Raw genomic sequence first — 21,462 nt, forward strand, 5'->3', positions numbered from 1 at the left:
GCAAGTGTTATAATATTGTTTTTTGTGTTTACAGAAAGATGTGCCAATGAAAGAAGACCTACCTGCGGTAAACATTTCCATCTGCGTTCACTCCATAGACACTGCCATCTGTGCCCACTTCAATCATTGCCAAGGAGCCTGGAATGTTCTGCCACTCTTGACTGCCCTTGCAAGCAGTAGGCGTCACACCTTTCATTATAAATATTTGGTTTGCAGAATTGACACCCCAACAGCCATTGGGGCCACATGAGTAGTACTTAAGGGCTCCAGGCAGTTGCTCCCATGCAGGAGAAGTCTGGGCATTTCTAAATGCCATTGTGGCTTGCCTGCCCATGCAGTAGATACTATCAACCATGTTTGCACCAGAGACAAACTCATCACCACCTGCATCAATCTGCTTCAGCAAGCCTGTAGTGAATGAGAAACGAATACAATGATTTAAATATTGAACTCTTTACAAAACCATCCAAAGTCTACTATGTATTTTTTATTAATATTCCCCTTCCCCTCTGTATTTATTCTTACTTATATTACACTCTTTTGAATTAAGGGTAACATGGTAACAACTTCAGATTTTAGTTTAACTTTATTCTCATCAGAATAAGGCTTAAGTCATAATAAGACATCATTTTAAAATTGAATTTAATCCCAGATTCCAATTTAGGCACACAGTCACAAAAAATTAGAAGTGGCTGCTTTGATAATTAATTATATACTTTTGAACAGAAACATTAACCCACAAACCCCTGAGGAAATTTACACACAAGAAGGACATTCCAACTCCACACTGAAGAACAAAATTTCAGTATGCAAAAATTATAGTTGTTCATGCCACTTTGAACCCATTAAGTGAAAGGTCTAATCCTTGAAATGCCTCTAAAAATTTAAAACTGGCAATTTCGAGATGCTCACTCTCTGCATTCATTTTCTGCTGCTAAACTATGTGAGAAAATTCACATTTGATGCTTGCATGTATGTATTGTCTCAGAGATATTCATAATAGTCCAAGCTGAAAAAAAAAAAAAATCCTCCTGACAGTTTCACAGTTCTCAGATTATTCTACCACAGAAGAAAAAATGTCTACCTGGAACATTAACCCACTGGCCAGCCACCATCTTGTAGATTTCGTTACATTTGTTGACTCCCCACACGCCTGCAGGACCAACAGTAACATGCTTCAAAGCTCCAGGGAGTTGGACCCAATTGCTACCATAGAGAGTGTAGATGTTGTCATTGCTGTTCACACCAAACACCTGGCCCAGGCTGACATCAATTTGTTTCAGGCGTCCATCCACCTGCTGGCAATCCAGTGCTGCAAAAGAGGTAAGGGAGTTTCTGTTTTAAGATGGACATTAAAGTATAGCTAATGAAGGAATTAAGATATGCGTATACGAGACCATAAAATGCAATGAATCCACCCAACCATTTTCTGAACTCATTTCACCCAGTTTTACGATCACTTGGGGTTGGTGCCTATCCCATCTCTATTTAACACAAGACAGACACAAACCGTGGAAGGGGGCAAATCCAAAAACTGAGCCCAAATTTTTAGTTTCAAAAATAGACTTGACATCTTGAGATGAGGGGTTAACCGGTAACCAGTGAAAACCTTGGGAAACCCGGGAAAGGGTTTACACACTTGTATAAAACTCAGACTTTTTTATTGAGGACTCTTTGTTTGAACCAGCTCTAATTATATATTAGAATCAGTGTTGTTAAAAAACACATGCTGGCAAAGTCTGTAAAAAAAGGGGTTAAACAATGACAGTCAAAAGCCACATATAACTTGTCTTTGGATAATGCCATCATGCCACGGGGTGCCCCTAAAAAAAAAAACTGATCTGGCATTTTTTTGGGTTTAATTAATCTAGAAGTCCCAAAGGGATGAGTGGGGTTTGGTTTGAAGGACCCTATTGTTAAAATTTACAAATCCATTACTGCGCTCTCTCAACCTGTAGCTGGGGTTCAGGGAGTTCTCTGGTCAGGATTGTCCAAATTTATAACCTGATGTTTAAAGGCATCTTTGCAAGGTGAGCAGCTTGCTTCTTTTTCCCCGTACATACTTTATAATTTAAATACTTATGCAACATGCATTTCCAAACTGTACAATGAATGAACCCCAAAAAAAATAAAAGTTTAATATTCTTTAATGGGTTTTAAATTTACATTTTAACTCTTTTCCATAACCTTTTTATATCCAATTTTATTTTTTTTTTAAAAAAATTAAAACTGACTTCTAATTATGTCAATTATCCAGACAGAACAGTCCTGTGTTTGGAATTTTTTTTTATTTCCCCCCATTAGGTGAAAAAAAATTAAAGGAAATTGGGGGTTTAAATATTTTATTTTTTTGATTGGCTTTCTCCCAACTTTATTGGAATATCCCTTGACCACCAATGAATTTTGTCCCCCCCCAAAAAATACAGAAAAAATAAAGCATATGAGTTTTCTCTAAGGGTTTTGCTTAAAACCTTCCCCTTTAGTTTTACTGACAGCTTAAGTGTTTGGTTTTTATTATTTTTCAAATACAATCAGTTGTTCTTATATTAAAAAAGTGTCTGATCCCAGTAATATTTATTTCTTGTTGTTTATTTGACCTTTTCCCTTTTAGGCTATTTTCAAAAAATTATATTATTTGTTTTTCTGGCTTTTCATTCTTATAAAAGGGTTTATTTTATTAGTGTTGTTATCTAAATGTATTGATGTTGTATAAACTAACATAAAAATAATGTTCCCCCCCCCCTTAATCCAACTCAGGGGTTGTGTGGCCCGAGCCTGCAGTGTGGACACTCACACCGGGCTGAAAAATTTTTAACAGGACCTTTTTGCCAGGCCCCCTCCCCCTAAATGTCAAAAATTCAATTTAGTGCAACACAACCAAAAAATCAATGGGATGAGGGGAAACAAACTATCTATACCTTTATGGGCAAAACTGCCTCAATAAACTTCATAGTCAAAAATGTCCAGGTACGGTTAGCCCGAAAGCAGTAAATATCTATCCGTTTTCACCATGATGCCCATTTTTCAAATTATTTGCACCGGGGGTTGGGAAAGCTGGAAGCTGGAGTATGTGGAAAACTGAAATTTAAAGATTGAATGATGAAACAGGGAAATTACTAAAAAAAAATGAGGATGGTCTAGTTCATTTTTGGCCCCCTGGGCCCCCAAAAACACAGTTGATTATGAGGTCGGGAAAAGCATGTTTTTTTTTTTATACTGAAGTTTGAATGTGATTATATGATTCAACTGGGAAACCCTACATCCTTTTAAATACAATGTATTTTTACGTGTTCTTTATCAGTTGGGGGCAAAAGAAATTTTTGGTAACAGGAAAGATGCCAGGCCAAGATGCTCTTGCCTAGTACCCCATGTGCGTTAGTGACAAAGTATATTGTTTTAACAATCAAGTGTGTTGTCCCTTTGATAATTCTAAGCAAAATTTTGGGAAAAAATGAAACCAGTAAGGGCCTGATAAAAATGACAAATGGGTGTTCTGTAACATAACAGCTACATTTCTGCTCAATGTAAAAGGGGAATGACATAGTCTTAACAGGGTTTGGGTTTACTCTCTGTCAAAAAAAGTATGAACCCTTTTGTGGAGGGGGGAAAGCTCGAAATAAATGCCTAGACCAGGGTTGGAAGGATAGGGGTTTGACATTCAGGGAAGAAGGGAGGGTTATTATGGTATTTTGGGCTCACTGTACATTAAAGTAGACTGCCTACCAGAAAGTTGTTTCCCTTTTCTAGAACTAACATTAAAGATTGGGCAGACCACTGGGGGGATTTCTAAGACAATGGCCTTAGGAAATTCAAAAAACAGCTTGACCCCAGAAATGAAGACTGGTTTGTCCCTGGGGTAGATCCTGGCCTCATAAAATTCTTCCCGGTATTGCTTTGTGACTGTAATCATGTGAGGATAGGTGTGGGGGAACACTCAACAGAAAGGGAAGAGAGGCCACTGAAAAGGCAAATGTGAAAGGATGAACAGAGACAGACCTAAAAAATTACATTAAAGTAGGCACAGATTGGAGAGCTTGCATTTAAAGGCCTAGAGGATTTCAGAGTTCACTTTTTTTTTGTTGTTTTTTCTTGGGTTTTTTCGAATTTCCCCTCTACTTACTGTTATTACCAATTTATCTTTCCTTTCTTCTTATCTTGGGCTCTTTATGTTTTTTTCAGTTTTAGGGAGGCTCAACAGTACCCCCCGTTCATTATTTTTAAAACATGTTTACTATTAAAATTTCTATCTAACCCGTCCCGGTTATACAACTATCAAGCTGTACGTTTTATTTTTTTTTGCTCGTTTTTTTATAATGTATTTAACTTTAACAAGAACCAAGACATTACAGTACATTGTTGAATAACTTTCTTTTTTGGATATATCCCGGGTTTTTCGGGTCCCCGGGGGATGTTTGATCCTTAAAAATAAATTTTTGTGGAATGCCCTTTTTAATTTTTAAATTAAAAATAATATTATCGCATTGAGTTTTTTGTTTATAAAAGTCATAATATTTGGGAAAACTTGATTTAATTCTTTGAATGTTTTTACTTCTATTTTAAATTCAATTTTTTGAATTTTTTAAAAAGGCAAATTGTTTTGTTTTTCAGACCAAATTTAAAACAAATATCGGGTTTATTTATGAAAATGGCATAAGGGGACCCCAGATGTGGTGCCGGGTTGTTCCCATTAGGCAAAGTGTTGTTTTTTCACATCATCTTTTAATTTGATCCTTTGTTTGATAAAAGGAGGGTCATTCCTTTAAAACTACTTTCATTAAAGACCTGGTATGTGTCATATTCTGCTGGCAACTGAAAATCAATTGGCACCCTTTTTTTTATTCCCAGTTGGGGTTCATCCACACCAAAACCTAAGTAAGATAGCATTAAAAAATCTCTAGTACTTTACCCCCCTGGGCTGATGAAGAAGCGAAGCGATAACACTTTTCTTTTGCCTTTTTGGGAACTTTTTCTATGGTGTCGTTTCCGACTAAGACAGAGATATAATTAAAGTTAGTAAAAACTTTTTAAAAAAACCGGCAAAAGGGAAAAAAAGGCGTCCTAGGACACCCCCCATCTGCCTCGAGGGGGTTTGGGGTCCCAAATCTTTTTGGCCTTTTCTTAAATTTTTTTGCAAAAAATTTCAAACCTTTTCATCTTTTAAAAATTTTTTTTTGGGTCAGCATTTTCCATCCTTTTTAAATTTTTAGTTGGTCACTTGTGGTTTTTTTTTTGTTAGGAAAAAAAATTGCACTTGTCATGGCACTTGGATCAAAACTTTTTTTTTTCCCCATTTCCCCTTTTTTAACAATCTTGGGGGGCAACAATAAAAGGGAAAATTAGACAGCGGTGGGAGGGAAGATGGGGGGGGGAAGGGGGGTGAGGAAACTGAAGAAGCAAATTGGAGTTCTTCCTGTGTAGAAAAAGGGCCCGCCATAGAAGCAGGAAATTTTTTTTTAAGCAATAAGAGGAATGACAGCCAAAAGGGGGAAAAAAATGAAACTTTGGGCCAAAAAATAAATGCTGACTTTTATTGGCCCGGGGCCAAAAGGGGTGTAAACCATGACCCAAGGGTTAGGGATGCGGATTATTAGTTTAAAGGGGGGGCCAATGAGACCAATCGAAGGAAATTTAAAAAGTTTTGACCTGCGGCCCTCACAAATAACCTAAGGGGGGTTTGGGGAAAACAAAAATTTTGAAAAAGGGGGTTAAGGGAGGGGGGGAAATGGGGGTTGGGAGCAAAAAATTTTTTTCCTACCCAAGCATTTATTTTTTGATTCCCATCTCGGAAATAGGAAGGGTAATTAGATTAAATTAAGGGGTTTTTGGGGTTTAGAAAGTAGAAATCAAGGTAAAGTGGGGGAGAAATGTTATATGGAAAAACTGGGTAAAAGAACCTATTTTGCAAGCAGAATTGCGAAGTTTTTGAATAGATTACCCTGAACCTCATTTTGCCCCTAGCCCTTCCCAAAAAATTTTTTAAGGTATTTAATTCAAAATCTAACCAGGGGTGTTTTGCAAACCCGGAAAACATGGTGAGAAACTGATAAGAAGGGGGGTGGGGAGAAGGGGTGTCCCTAACCTTAATTTTGGAAAAACCCCGGGGATCATAAACCCCCTTGATGTGGGAAAAAAATAAGTTTGAATATAAGGGATTTTCAGGTAAATGAAAGGGATTACAATTTCCAACCCCAAGGCTTTTTAAAAAGAGAACGGTTTCAGGCCATCCCGGGGGCCCGCCAAAAGGTTCCCCAAACCCCCCTCTTTGGGGCCCGTTTTGCAAACCGTCCCCCAAAAAAACCCTTCAAAGGGCCTTGGGGGGAAACCCGAATAGAGTCTCCAAGGGTAGCTTCCCCAAACATATTTTGTTTGTTCCCATTGTTCCCTTTTCCATACAGGGGGAATTGCCAAAAATAATCTAATGAGGGGGTTTTCCCCCCTGGGTCATTCACCCTGAAATTGGAAAGGAAAAAATAAATTATGTAATTAAGGGTGATCTTTATTAATGAATCCAGGGGGCAATCCCTTCAACTTTACGGGTGTTTGGGGGTTTTTTTTTTGGAGGTTTCTCCATGGGTGAAAAATTTTTCCCGGTTTCCTCAACCGAATCCAGGTGCCCAAGGAATCGGATCTAAGGAGGCGGTTCTCCAGGGGGTTTTAAAACCGTTGGGACCCCAGGGGGCCAGAACCTGTAGCAGAAAAATCATTTACATCGGCCCTTTCCTTAAAACCCGCAACAGGCATGGTTTGCCTCAGAAAAACGGGAAGTAATTGCTTTTTGGCCCCCAAACCCCAAAGGGCCCGGGCCCGAATCCTGGCCATGTAAAGGTTTGTTTCCAAAATTTTCAAAAAAACCGGGGGTGCCCTTGCATTTCCGTCCCCCAGTGATGTATTTGCCGTAATGATGTGCATTGATTGCAGCCGGGTGGAGAAATTTTTTTAAAAAGGAATTTTAAAAGGGCCTTGTTGGAAATTTAGGAGAAATTTTGGTAAATTTTTTATTGGGGCCCGAAGGTTTTGCTCTGGGGCTTTGAAGGGGTTCTAATCTGAAACACCCCCAACAAAGGGTTGTAACCCGAGGTGTTAGTCAGAAATCCTTTGGGCTAAAGGACCCAAATTGGGGAGGGGTAACGGGGAATGGGGGGTTTTTAAATTAAACCTTTGAAAATGCCCGGGCTCCCTTGCTCTATTTAAAAGCCACACTTCCCCTTTTTTAACATAATCATTTTTCCCAGATTCGAGGGCCATTTTTTTTCGTTGGGCCTTTAAAAGGGGTTTTTAATCCAACCCCCCTTAAATGGCCTTTTTTTTAAATTTAAATTTAAAATTTTAATTTCAAAAATTGGTTTTACTTTCATTTTAAAAATGAGTTTCCCCGGGGATCTCCCCCACTTTGCCCTTTAATTTACTTTTCAAATCCCCGGTCTTTTTCAAATTTAGGGAAATTTTAATTTTTAAAATTTTCAAAAAAACCCAACCCTTTCCCCTTTTAGGCCGACCCCGCCCCTGATGCCCCTACGAAATTCTTTTGGGGTTAATTTCCCTTCTGAATATGTTTTCTGGGTTTTTCGGGGGCCCCCTTTATTAAAGGGTTGAAATTTTTTTCGGGGGGAACTTTTAAAATTTTTTTTTTCCCGTTTAAAAAACCCCCCCTATTATTTCTTCCCCCTTTAAAATTGCAATAACCAATTTATTTCAAAAAACCGACCCCTTTATTTTAAAAATTGCTTTAAAAAATTTTTTTTAAATAAAATTTTTTAACCCGGTTTTTTTTTTTCCCCTTCCCTCCCCCCCCCTTTCTTTTTCCCCTTTCTCCTTTTTAAAAAACCCCTTTTTTTCATTTAAATTTTTAGGAACCCCTTCTTTTTGGGGTTTTGATTTAAAAAATCCCCCTGAAACATAGACTAAACCCCCCCAAAGAAACCCCCCCTTTGGGCCCAAAAAACCCTTTTCCCTTCTTTTTTTTCGAAGTTTATTTTTTCTTTTATTTACCCCCAAAAAAAACATATTTTTTAGGTCCCTCACCCTTTCCCGGGTTGTTCCCCAAAATTTTTCCAAAATTTGGAAAAACGGGGCTTTTTTTATTTTTCTTTTTTTTTCCAACAAAATTTTTTTTCTTGGTCCCTTTTTTTTTGTTAAAAACTTTAATTTTTATTCCACCACCCAGGTTAATGGGTTTTTTCCCCGGGCCTTTTTTTTCAAAACAAAAATTTTGTTTTTTAACCCCTTTTTATAATTTTTCCAAAAAGTAAAAATTTCTTCTTTCCCCCAAGATTCTTTAAAAACAAGGTTTTTTTCCTTTTTACAAACGATCCCCTTTTTTATATTACAAAAGTTTAGTTTACTTTTTGGGGAAACCCCGACGGCCCCCCACCCGGTTTTCCTTGTGGGCTTTTTAGCACGTGGGTTTAAAAGGAAATTAGGGACCCCCCCGGACAGGATCAACTTTTATGGAGTGCTTACCTGCTGGGTGAAAGTGAGTTTTTCAAACCGCTGGGGTTTTTTTCAAGAAAAGGGCCCCCCTGGCCAAAAAAATGGAATTTTTCTTTTGTTTTTTATTAAACAGCAGAAAAAAAAGTTAGTAAAAAAATCTTTTTTTTAAAACCCAGGAAATAAAGACGGGAACAGTAGGGGACCTGCCCCTTTATTGCCTTTTTTTAATTTGTCCCAAAATTTTGGGCCTTTTTCATGACTTTATTCCAAAATTTTACCGTTCATCTTCTTTTTTGGGTAAAAATTTCAAAACCTTTATTTTTTAATTGGCCTTGGGTTTTTTTGAAAGGGGGGAAAAAAAATTTTCCCCGTCAATGGGAAAGAAAGGGTCTCCCCTTCCAAACCAATTATTTAAAACCGTTTATTATTTTCCCTTTTACCCAAAACAACCTTCTTTGAACCCTTTTATATACTGCCCCGGGGAAATTTGAATTTTTGGGAATTAAAAAAAAAAAAATTAACAAAAATGGGTTCTTTTCTTTTTTTAAATAAAAAGATACTGCATCATTACAAATTCAAAAATTTTCAAAATTAGGCTCCTGTTTTTTGGGAAAAAAAGGGGCTTTGGGGGGAATTATTACACCTGGTTTTTTTTGTGGGCTTTTAGGACATTGTCCCATGACTAAAAAGGAAATTGGATGTTAATCTAAAGGACGGCTTTAAAAATTCCATTTTATAAAATTTTATGTTTAAAGGAACCAAAACTTTTGAAATATTTTGAAGAATTACAAAAAGTTCTATTTATTTTTTTGTATATATTAAAAAAAATAAAAGTGGTTAAGTGATAACCCCTAAAAATTTGTTTTAACATGCCAAAAATTATTTTTTTTTTAACATTGATTTTGTAAATAAAAGTAAGTCCCAAAAAAACAGTTAAAAAATCCCTTTAATGTGACAATAAAACCGGAAAGCAAAAGAATGCCACTTTGCTTATTTTTGTTAAATTAATTTTTTAATTTTTTCCAGAAATTTTTTTGGAAATCAAGGGGGCACATTTTTTTAAAAATTTTGCCCCTTCCCCTTTTGGCAAAGCACTACAAAGTGTGGTGAAGTCAGCTCAGATTATCACTGGTACACAGATGTGTGTGCTTCAGGATTTACATAGAACATGCTGGCACTGCCTTAGAAAAGAAAAGAATTATTAATTACCTTATCCAGTTACATCTCTTCCATTTTTGTTCTGGCAAATAATAAAGAATGACTGTCATTCATACCACTAAATTCAGAGGGAGTTTTTATCCACAGATCTTAAGACTACCCAGCAGACACAACTGCATTGGTGATTCTTGCGTATATATTATATTCTAATGATGCATTTAATGTAGAATTTTATATTTATTATCTGCTGCTGGTATGGTACTACTGTTACTGATCGGTGGGACACATGCAAGTAGGAATTTCATTGTACTGTACTGTATATACATGATAATAAATTTGAGAAAGAAATTGAATTTGATCATTTGATATGGGTCCTATGATCCCATGACCCTAAAGATCGTCCATTTAGGGTGACCTGAAATGCTTATAATGTTTCAAAATTCAAAACATCACCAAAAGAAATAAATTCCATATATGAAGATTAGCCTTAAAGGAATGCACCATCCAAAATGATATTTTGTATATATTACTTACCTCATGTGGTTTAAAGTGATAGCCAATAATAATTTTGAATTTCAAGTTTTCATCAAGAACAGAAATAATAAATATTTTGATTGAACAGGTTGGTGGCTAATGCTGGACTGCAGCAACTGATATAAAAAGTTCAGTGAAAAAATATCACGTTACTTATGTAATGTAATCCGCTCATCAGATTGCCTAGTCATATGCTGACAATGGGCAAAATGCATGCTTTTGCTAAAATATTGTTAAATAGATAATTCCAGAAAATCAGGGAAGAGTATACAGGGTAGACACATTCTGGTAGGAAAGAACTTTTGAATTAAACACAGTACTTTTGGCCATTGAATGAGGAGCATGATCCTGGTGTGAACACATTTTCTCTGCGTATAAATGCTGTGATTTTACTTAACAAATAATGCATGCATTTTGCTTGTTGTGAGCATTTGACTGGATGACTTTATGTGTGGATTATGTGACACGAGTAATGTGAAATGTTTTTCATGGACACTTTTATATCATTTACTGTGGTCCATTATTGCCCACTATAGAGCCCCTTTCTCTAAGAAAGTTTGTTATCTCTGTGAGCTCAGAGATTTATTTTGTCAATTCCTTTAATTTACAAGAATATTTTTTTTGTTTTTATAAACTTGTGTTAGTTAATAAATTTAATCTTCAATTAGGTTTTCTCTCAGGAACTGTATAAATTCCTATAACATATGAACCTTTATAGAGGTCTCTTGTAAAATCTTATTGATTATTTTCAGTTTAGGAAAGTACTGTGCTAGTTTATAGTGTGTCTCCTATTGTTATGCCAAGGCCTGTGCTCTGCAATAAAAAGGTTGGGGAGACAGGACAGCAGCACAGTGGGTACTGTTGCCTCCTCACATGGCTTGATGACAAGTTAGAATCCCAGCCAGTGTGCCATAATCATAGTTTCTCTGTACTCCTTGCAGGTGCCTCATTTGTAATTTTTCTCCAGGTCTTTAGGATTAGCTCATTAGTATAACTGTGTTACAACATCCAACCATCCATTCCTTCTACCTGCTGTTCCCAAGTTGGGGTTTAAGGAGACTGACTCCTTTACTGTCAGCATCAGGACTTGGCAGAAATTAATCCTGGATTTGATGACAGGCTATCATGGAACAATGTAAAATGTATAAACCACTACTATAGTAAATGGTATTTTCTGAGATTGCATTAGCTGTTGTACTATTGCTCCATTTGTTATTAGTTTCAAACTGATAAAAAAAAAAACTTCACATCTGAGTTTAATGATCTTGTCTTGCAATACTGACACTGATACAATTTCTTAATAAGCAGGTTTTAAACTCAGGGGAATGGTCAGGATACATCCTTGAAGGGGAAGCAGAGCAGCATACTGGTTAGTGCTCTCTTATTAACCAGGGTGTCTGATTTTAAATTTTGACCCAGCCCTATATGTGTCGATTTCACATGGTCTCCTTGTATTATTATTCTGTTGTTCTCAACTTTTTCTCTCTCATCCCAAAGATTAGCATTGTCATCGAAGACCTGGTTTGATTAGCACCCCAGCTGTGGTGGATCGTTCCTTTCCCAGCCAGGAATTAATGATAAAGGAAGGAGATGAATAGATGGATATCCTGACTGGATTAGTTTGTGGTACCTTTCACAGTTGGGAGGCTATTATGAAGGAAGGACAAAGAGTGACTGCCTCCTGAGGCTTTGTGTTCCCCGAGTACCCTGGGTGGCAGTGTTCCTCTGGTATGGCTCCTGTTTGGACACGTGCAGGGCTGCATGGAAGTAACCGTTTTGCAGGGCAGCCTTTTTGGGGTTCTTGATTGCCGCTAGGGGGAGCTGTTGGGAGCAGGCTCCCCTATTATGGAGAGGTTTCACTGGATATGGAAGTACTTCCAGGTGACAGTCCTGTTACAGTGGAAGTGCTCCAGAGTTCATACTGAAAAGCAGCCCTCCCCTCATCTAGTAGTTGGAATCAGGAGGAGGCGAACAAAGAGGTGACAAAGGAAAGGAATGTCATTGTGACTGATTTATCAGGTAATAGAAAACCTATAGAAGGGAATTTTGTTTGAATAAAACTCCTTTCCTTGAACCTGTGACTGTGTGGTTTGGCTGTGTCTGGGTGTTTGAGGGGCACGTGTGCCCCCTACATGTCACAGCATGTTAGGCTCAATGGCAATTCTAAACAGGCGAGAGTGAATGTGAATGTGCTTTGTGTATTACTGATGCTCAGAGTTGATCCCTGCCTTGCACCTGAAGCTGCTGGGATTAGCTGCTGTCTTCTGGGGCCATGTAAGAGAAAATTGATGTATTTTAGACTGAGTTTAAATATTTTTGTTTACTCTGAAATGTATATATTGTGTAAGCTCTTTGAAAAGGGTAAATCATTGTAACTTACTTATTTTTTCCATTTTGGTAGAAGGGGCATTGAATTTGTATTCAGCACACAAAACCATTCTGAAGAGGTTGTGGTCGGGTGTGGCAATGACAGACTGCAATGCAAATGTATGGGACACCAACTGGGTTCTCTTTTTTATTTGTCCAAGGGTGAGGGTAAAAGAATAAACAACAGAATGAAAAGGGCGTGTTTTGGCACTTCTCCCCTGGCCTGGGGTTTCAAAGAACCAAGTAGGGTCTGGCTTGACAGAGCTCTCACTCATGGCATGCCCATGCCAAAAGTGACACCTCCTTCTGGGACACCAGGGATTTATGGCAGTTGGACCTGAAGCGGTGGTTTCTTGGCACTGCAAAGGAGAAAAGAGAAGACAGTGTAAGTGGCAGTGCCACCTCTTGTCCCAGTGGGATTATTAAATACCTCCAACGCATGTGTAACAAGGTTACAAAGATTACAAAATGGCATACATATTACATAACATAAACACAGAAAGGGATACATGAAAAGGGAATACACAGATACAAATAAAATAAGATACAATCACAAAACCTGCTGCCTTTCCTGGTCTATTTAACCCAATTTTGAACTTAGTCTTTCTGGTTAGATGGTGTACCCACTTGTCCACCAACATACTACCTCAACAACTTCTGTTTCTCTCCTTCTGTTTCTGATAAGGATGTTTCTTCCTCCAATGGAGAGTTCACTCCAGTCCCTTCCTAGCTCCACACTCAACATTTCCCTGTTACAGAGGCAGCTTTGAGCTCCCACTCAGGGTCATTTCCAATCATGCCCCTCAATCATTTCCTAGGCTAGAGGTAGCCATCTGTTCATTCCACTGCCACTAACCTAAAACTTATTTTAGTGTTTTTTGTGTATTATCCCTGCACCCCTGAGTCCTCCTTTGACCTTGAAGATCCAAGTCTATAAAGCAACTCCAACAGCTGTGTCAATAGTTCCCAGTGTTTTCACAGTGACCCATCTTTTACCTCTGCCTGGCCTCATTGTCTTTGTAAGGATGAAATCAGGCATTCCGCCAGAAGTAGCATCGCATGCGCTTTAGTACTTTGGAGGAGCATTGTCAAGCACCACTTCACACCATCCATAGGGCTGCTGGAATCCCTCTATCAAGTAATGTGCATGAAGGGTCTCCTTGTGTTAGAAGATCTTAACAGGTTAGCAGAATAAAATGAATGTAAACATAATTAAGTTTAAAGAAAACTCCTGATGAAGTGAAGGTGTTTATGTTAGTCGTTGTGTAAATATCTACCTAGGAGTTTGTCAAGAGAGCTACTGTTCCACTCCATAAACCTAGGAGGGGCTCAGAGGTTCTCAAATACACATTAAACAATGCACAATATGGAAAACAGGTCATGGTATATTAACAGTGTACATAGATTAAATAAACTCATTGAATATCGACTCTAAAAGGACTATTTCACTTGTGTTTATTCTGGTCTTTTGCCGCTGTCTATGAAAAGACTGCATAATTACTTTACAGAATAAGCCTGCACAGCAAAGCTTTGGCACAAAACATGAATTAAGTACATTTTTGCACAAATTAGTTTCAGACTATGAAAATTTCATTAAAAAAATGATACAAATAAAGCTTGTGGAGCCCTTAAATAACTCAGGGGAATTTCAATGAAAAGGTGAGAATGGAAACTACTGAGGTAACATTTACCGAAAACGAGTTCTACGAACTTCACAGTAAGTGCTGTACTTATAGACAAAAGAAACACTGCCTTAACTTGCTGCATTAAAGCGTATCCAGCTAAGGATTAGAAGTTGTTGATTGCTGGCTCCAAAGCTTGGTAAATGAACTTTGCGTCGAGAGAAATGTCATAGCTCACTTCTACAATTCAAATATTTGAAAATATTCCAAAATAAACTTCAGCATATCCTGATGATTGTTTCAAAGCATTTTTGACAATCACTGCAGCACTCTACCCTAGGGTGAAAATAGATACTGTGAAAACGGAATTAATCTTGTTTGGGCCTGCAGGGAGCAAAGGACATACTGTATTTATTGTGGGATGCCAGACATATTTATTGTGGGATGCCACATTGGTATTTCTGTGCAGTCTAAAGGCAAAAAGGTGATTTTCTACTAACAAGAGCTTTTAATCTGACAGTTAAGTAGGAGAAGGGGTGAGAACATAACCTTTAACTTGTTCAGGACTAGAGCATTAGAACAATCTAGATGAGAACAGGCCGTTCAGCCCCACAAAGCTCTCCACTCTTATGCATTTAATTATTCTAAATAAAATTAAGTCAAGTTTTGAAAGTCCCTATAATCCTACAGTCTACCACATTACTTTGTTGTTTATTCCATGTGTCTGTGGTACTCTGTGCAAAGAAAACCTTACTAATGTTTGTGCAAAATTTGCCCTTAACAAGTTTCCAACTGTGTCCTTGTGTTCTTGATGAACTCATTTAAATTAACAGCCTCGATCCACTGGACTAATTCCCTTCATAATTCTGAACACTTTAATCATGTCTCCTCTTAATTTTCTTTTGCTTAAACTGAAAAGGTTCAGCTCTTTTAATCTTTCCTCATAATTCAACCCCTGTAGCCCTGGAATCAGCCTAGTTGCACTTCTCTGGACTTTTTCTAGCATTGCTATGTCCTTTTTATAGCCTGGGGACCAAAACTGCACATAGTACTCCAGGGTAGGCCTCGCCATTATACTATAAAGCTTGAAAATAGCCTCTTTGGACTTTGTGCTACATAACCTAACATTCTGTTAGATTTTAATGGCTTCTGACATTGTCTGGCAGTTAATAGTGATGAGTCCACTACAACTCCTAAATCCTTCTCATAAGGTGTAATGTTCAATTTTCAGACCTCCAATTGTGTATTCAAGCCTAACATTTTTACTTCATAAGTATAATACTTTACATTTGCTTACATTAGATTTCATCGACCACAAATGTGCCCATGCCTGCCCAAGTTCCTCTGTAATGATTCAACTGATTCCAGATCATCTGTAAATCCACCAAATTTGGTCAGTTCTATCTTATGCAGCAGAGATGTAGAGTATAACAGAGACAACCATCAAGTAAGTAAAGATGTTAATCAACAGCTGTCTATGAAGGATCCTGTAGATGTGTTGGTCCAAAGTTATTAGCAGCAAGAAACTCTTACAGAAAACAAACCAATGCCGGTAGATGATAAAATTATAAAATAAGCATTGGAGATGGATTGGCCACACTCTTTGCTTGTCCTCTTAAAATATTATTAGGCAAATCTTGGCCTGGAATCTTCAAGAAAAGAGAAAAAGAGGACAGCCAAGAAACTAACATCAAGGTAAATACCAAGAAGATTGGTCTCACCTTCAGCTAACTAGAAAGAAAAGTTCATGGAAAAGATGAACAGAGGACCTTGTGAGTGAGCAATTTCCCAGGAAGGGTATTAGGCATGAATAAGTAAGTAGGAAAGGTGGGTTTTCACATGTTTTCTCATGTGTTTTTAAAGGCATTTTAAAATCCATTGAAATGCCAGTTAATTAGTCACTTAACTTTTAAACCATGTCTTGACAGTCCAGTCCAGCTTTATGGATGTTGGCTCCTTATAACATTAACAGGCACAGAGAAAATTTGAATTAAACGTGTTTTCAAAAACTTGCAGAGGAAGGATCTTTGTTGTCGTAAGACCTTGCAAGCATTAAGTTCATCTAGGATAGGAAATATGGATGCAATTGGAATAGCCTTTTTAGTCTGTCATCTCCACCAGCTCTGGATTCAGGATCAGGTTGTAAATTCACACACCAAAGTATACCAGTGTTAAAGTTATAAAAAGTGAGACGATTAGCATTGTAGACTAACACAAACCAAAAAAAAAAAATCGGATGTCAGTGTCAGTAGGCTTTGCACCCTAGGAACCAAGTTACACTGAACTATTCTATAAAATTACATTAATCATTTACCACTGTTTTATCTTGGTAGAGTAATATATGTATTGCTCTACTTTCCCCTATTGTATTATTAATATGTAGCCTTAGAATGCCTAATCTCATAGACTTACCACTGTATATAACTTATCCCCACCTTCCCTTCTATATCTATAACCTCAGGCAATTAGATGTAGTAAAAAGACAAGCAGGAGTTAAGTTACACATAAAATAATGTATTACTGATAATATTCATAAATAACAACAAAATGCAAAGTACATTTGAATATTGGCAACCATACAACCTGATAAAATGGTGATGTGTAATTCAGGTGGCACACAGACTTGCAGTTACTTAAAATGTCTCTAGTTAAGGCATTGTTGGTGCTCAGCTTTAGCCACATGTCTGTTCAATATGGCTGCTGAGCTGTGCTCTTCATTGTGTTGTCTTCATCATTATATTTGGGTCAGTCAGAGAGAGAATGTGGTTGAGCAAGTACATTTATAGATGTTCTCTCCAATTCCTAGAACCAATAGGATATCATGGTACTTGAAGGCCTCTGAGACAAGCCAATTCCAAACAGCCATACCTCAGACCAATGGGTGAAATTGAACATCTTATCTCCTGCCCAACCCCAAGACCATATATTACACTAACCTGGCTTTGTGTGGGAGATCAAACTGGTTTAGGACACATCCCCCCAAATCCTGTCATAAAATTACAAAGAGACAGTCGTAAAAAGGGGGATGGGGGAAGGCAAACATGAATACCTCTCACCACTTGGTTTGCCTAAATTATAAATAAAGACATACAAAACATTTATCAAGTTATATGCAAAATCCTACATCACAACACTCCACCCCGATGAATGTTTTGTACAATGTCTTTATAAACAATGTCTTTAAATTGTTTCAAGAGTCTGATGCATAACTTGTGCATTGATTGGCAGTATTTGCTCTCCCAGTGTTAAAAGTTGTCCGTGACCATTTGTCCATTACATATCTTCTTTATTTCAAAGACAATCTGAAGAACTTGGAAGCGCTCCTGATGACTTGTATCTGCTCCAGCTTGCGTCCAACTCTTTCTGCAGTCTCCATATGTCATCAGATCTGGTGGTTCAAAATGAGACAAGTCCACACCTTCCACTACACTAGCCCACTACAATTTAGTCTATTGTGTGAATTTTTAATCTGTTTTGTGTCTAACTGCTAATTAGACCCCTGTCCCAAACTATCTGTTTAAGCATATGCAGCTGTACAATTAACATCAAAATTTGAAAGGTAACATGCCACAGGTGCCAGTACAACCACTTCTGCCCAAGTGACAGCACATGTGCCACTGCATAAACTGTTCACAAACCAACATCTGTGGCCCCTCTGCACACACTTGGGGTTGACTTAGTTGTCTCTTGTGCTTTCCTACCCATGGTGCAACTCTCGACTGCCATCAGCCTTTACCAGTATAGGCTGGCATCACCACCATGAGACATCAAAGCTTTGCAACTCTCATCATTCAATTGTTTTATCTTGGTAGAGTAATATATATATTGCTCTACTGTCCCCTATTGTATTATTAATATCTAGCCTTAGAATGCCTAATCTCACAGACTTACCACTGTATATAGCTTATCCCCACCTTCCCTTCTATATCTATAACCTCAGGCAATTAGATGTAGTAAAAAGACAAGCAGGAGTTGTTACACATAAAATAGTGTATTACTGATAATATTCATAAATAATAACAAAATGCAAAGTACATTTGAATATTGGCAACCATACAACCTGATAAAATGGTGGTGTGTAATTCAGGTGGCACACAGACTTGCAGTTACTTAAAATGTCTCTAGTTAACCTAAGTGTGTGTGCTTTTTAATTACAGCTGGGCCTAGCAGAGCTGTTAGGACCTTCACACCCCTGTGCATTCCTGGCTTCCTGCCTGAGCTTGTAAAACTTCCTGCTGCACCATCCCCAATCGTTTGTTCTTTGGCTTGTCCTGATCCATTCAAACCAACTCCTAAACTGGTGCACTTTCTTTCTAACTCAGCCACTCTTGCACTAGCACATTCAGACCTTTCACACACAAGCACTTGAATTCCTTTCATTTCCATTGTTCTTTGTTTTAATTCCACACTTTCTTTACTCAGTACCAATATGCCAATATCCAGTTCATGCCCTCTAGTCAACAATTGCCATTCACACTCACCAGCTCCTCTGCCTTCTATCTGATTTCTTTGTCCTAAATCAAATTTCAATGCAGCACTGGTTACCTTTCCTAACAGTGGTGAAATATCTATCGGTGTAGCATGCTCTTTAAATACTGGACAGACCTCAGAATTACCTGGAGATTGTGGTGCAGTGGAGAATAAAGGAAGAAAACATCCTTGCTGTTTTCCCTTCCTTTCATCTCTCTCCTTTTCCTCACACTCACATTCCCACTCTTTATCTGAGCACTCATCTGTCTTATGTAAGTCACCCACCCATGTTTTAGAGTTCCAGTCTGATCTGGTTACTGTTGCCCTAACTTTTACCATGGGTGGTTTTCTCTCTTTGTTTCCCTTGCTTTCTGCGCTTTCCACTTCAGCAGTGGGTGTTCTACATGCTAAGACTTCACAATTATCACACCAACTGTTACATTTTTCAAAACTCTCACTCAACATTCCATAACTTTCACTTTCATTCACTTTGCTATTTTCTTCCTTATCATGATCTTCCTTATTACCAATAATACAAGCTAGTAAACCTCTTATAACAGCAGCTGTCTTCTTTAAACCTGATCTCTGTTTTCTTGCTTTTAATCCTTCCAGCCCCCTTCCATTTTGTGGCACACTCAGCTCAGCTTCTGCTTTCTCTACCTGAACTACAGGTTTCCTAGCTTTAGCCTGCTTGCCTCTGCCACTCCACTGGAAGATGGCTGACTTTAAAATGAACTTAGCCATTTCTGAGTCTACAATTTTCTCTAATACAATTTGCCAAATTCGTTATGGGTTGGCCTACTTTTGCCCCTGTAAGCAAACATACACATACATACACAAAGATTCTAAACTAAGAAGTACCGTATGAATGACTAATGCATGTCCCATCACTCCCTAGCACTTTAACCACTTAAATGCCGTATGAATGACGCATGCATCTTTCACCACTCCCTAGCACTTTAATTAGGGACTCACTACCACCAGTACTAACAAACATGCGGGTGTCCTTGTGACACACATGAAGTCTCTATACTTTGTTGGTTATATTCAATTCAGCAACCAAAAAATGTTTTACTTCCACCGCATTTGTACACTGGGTGCCCTAAAATTCACATACATAAACAAACACCTACATCAAAACAGTATTTGCAAACAGGGTGCAAAACTTGGTTACCCCAAAATCCTGCCCAACTGCGCCAATTGTTTTATCTTGGTAGAGTAATATATGTATTGCTCTACTTTCCCTATTGTATTATTAATATGTAGCCTTAGAATGCCTAATCTCATAGACTTACCACTGTATATAACTTATCCCCACCTTCCCTTCTATATCTATAACCTCAGGCAATTAGATGTAGTAAAAAGACAAGCAGGAGTTAAGTTACACATAAAATAATGTATTACTGATAATATTCATAAATAACAACAAAATGCAAAGTACATTTGAATATTGGCAACCATACAACCTGATAAAATGGTGATGTGTAATTCAGGTGGCACACAGACTTGCAGTTACTTAAAATGTCTCTAGTTAAAGCATCGTTGGTGCTCAGCTTTCAGCCACATGTCTGTTCAATATGGCTGCTGAGCTGTGCTCTTCATTGTGTTGTCTTCATCATCATATTTGGGTCAGTCAGAGAGAGAATGTGGTTGAGCAAGTACATTTATAGATGTTCTCTCCAATTCCTAGAACCAATAGGATATCATGGTACTTGAAGGCCTCTGAGACAAGCCAATTCCAAACAGCCATACCTCAGACCAATGGGTGAAATAGAACATCTTATCTCCTGCCCTACCCCAAGACCATATATTACACTAACCTGGCTTTGTGTGGAGATCAAACTGGTTTAGGACACATCCCCCAAATCCTGTCATAAAATTACAAAGAGACAGTCGTAAAAAGGGGGATGGGGGAAGGCAAACATGAATACCTCTCACCACTTGGTTTGCCTAAATTATAAATAAAGACATACAAAACATTTATCAAGTTATATGCAAAATCCTACATCACAACAACCACTGTGATGCTGATTTTTCTGGTCATTACAATAGCAATTGACAAGAAGATTTCATGATTGAGTGTAGAATAACGGTATCTGAGGGTTCCTTCAGAGTGCCTCATTCTCTTGCACAATTTGGCTCAAAGACTAATCAGTACATTGTCATGTCATGATAGGCTTAGGTTTTGAGTTTGGTATTTTATCATCCAGCTGTTTTAGCTCTAGACTCTAGATGTGGAAGCATACAGGAATCTCTTTTTGAAAATTTTCCATTTGTAGATGGATACATTACGGCCAAGAAGGTAAGTTCCTGATATGCAGGGTGTTCAGATATTATGTGGCATTACATTTGTAATGTTCTGTTTGTCTTGGAATTCAGTCCCTAACTGAATTCACACCTGTTTACTACATCTCTTTTATTGTTGTTTCATTTACAAGTTTCAACAGTCTCTGATATTCAGTTGAGAAGTACTGTCACATACCACAAAGTGCCCACAGCATACCAACTTTGAAAGCTCTACCCTACATTTACCAGACTATCCTGTACTGATAATTTGTCACTTTTTTCATTGTACAATTCTTTAAAATATTATATACTAACTTATTTGTTTGTAATGTTTTGTTTAGTGCATCCTGTTAATTTTCCAGTGTGGAGACTGGCCCGGACACAGACAGGGGCACCGTAGGTTTACCACCACACGCCTTTATTATACATAATTACTATTTACAATGTAGACAACAGACAACCCAGTGTCCCAGCAACAATCCCTCTCAAGTCTGGCTTTAGACAATGCCTCTTCACCGCCTCCACTCCTCTCCCTCCACACTTTGTCCTCTTCTACCCGACTCCAGCTATCAAATGGAGGGAGGCGGCCCCTTTA

At 37.9% G+C, this 21,462-nt stretch overlaps 1 protein-coding gene across 1 annotated transcript; it reads right to left on the minus strand.

The window, feature by feature from the left end:
* Positions 1-36: 36 nt before the first annotated feature.
* LOC120519193 (fish-egg lectin-like) lies at positions 37-10,127 on the minus strand. Its single transcript, XM_039742371.1, has 4 exons — positions 10,123-10,127; positions 6,283-6,450; positions 1,085-1,335; positions 37-408 (listed from the first exon to the last, which is right to left on the minus strand). Exons 1-4 carry the CDS (start codon positions 10,125-10,127, stop codon positions 59-61), a joined length of 774 nt encoding a protein of 257 aa, XP_039598305.1. The 3' UTR covers positions 37-58.
* Between the last annotated feature and the right edge of the window lie 11,335 nt (positions 10,128-21,462).

Source organism: Polypterus senegalus, unplaced genomic scaffold, assembly GCF_016835505.1.
Source record: "Polypterus senegalus isolate Bchr_013 unplaced genomic scaffold, ASM1683550v1 scaffold_3288, whole genome shotgun sequence".
Lineage (NCBI taxonomy): Eukaryota > Metazoa > Chordata > Cladistia > Polypteriformes > Polypteridae > Polypterus > Polypterus senegalus.

Bases quoted from the DNA above. Each gene is read 5' to 3' on its own strand.
- LOC120519193 (XM_039742371.1), bottom strand. The intron at 1,336-6,282 runs GTTTGCAAAACG...ATCTTAAAACAG, and splicing joins AAGGGTTTTTTTGGGGGACG to AAACTCCCTTACCTCTTTTG. The intron at 409-1,084 runs GTAGACATTTTT...CATTCACTACAG, and splicing joins CCAGTGGGTTAATGTTCCAG to GCTTGCTGAAGCAGATTGAT.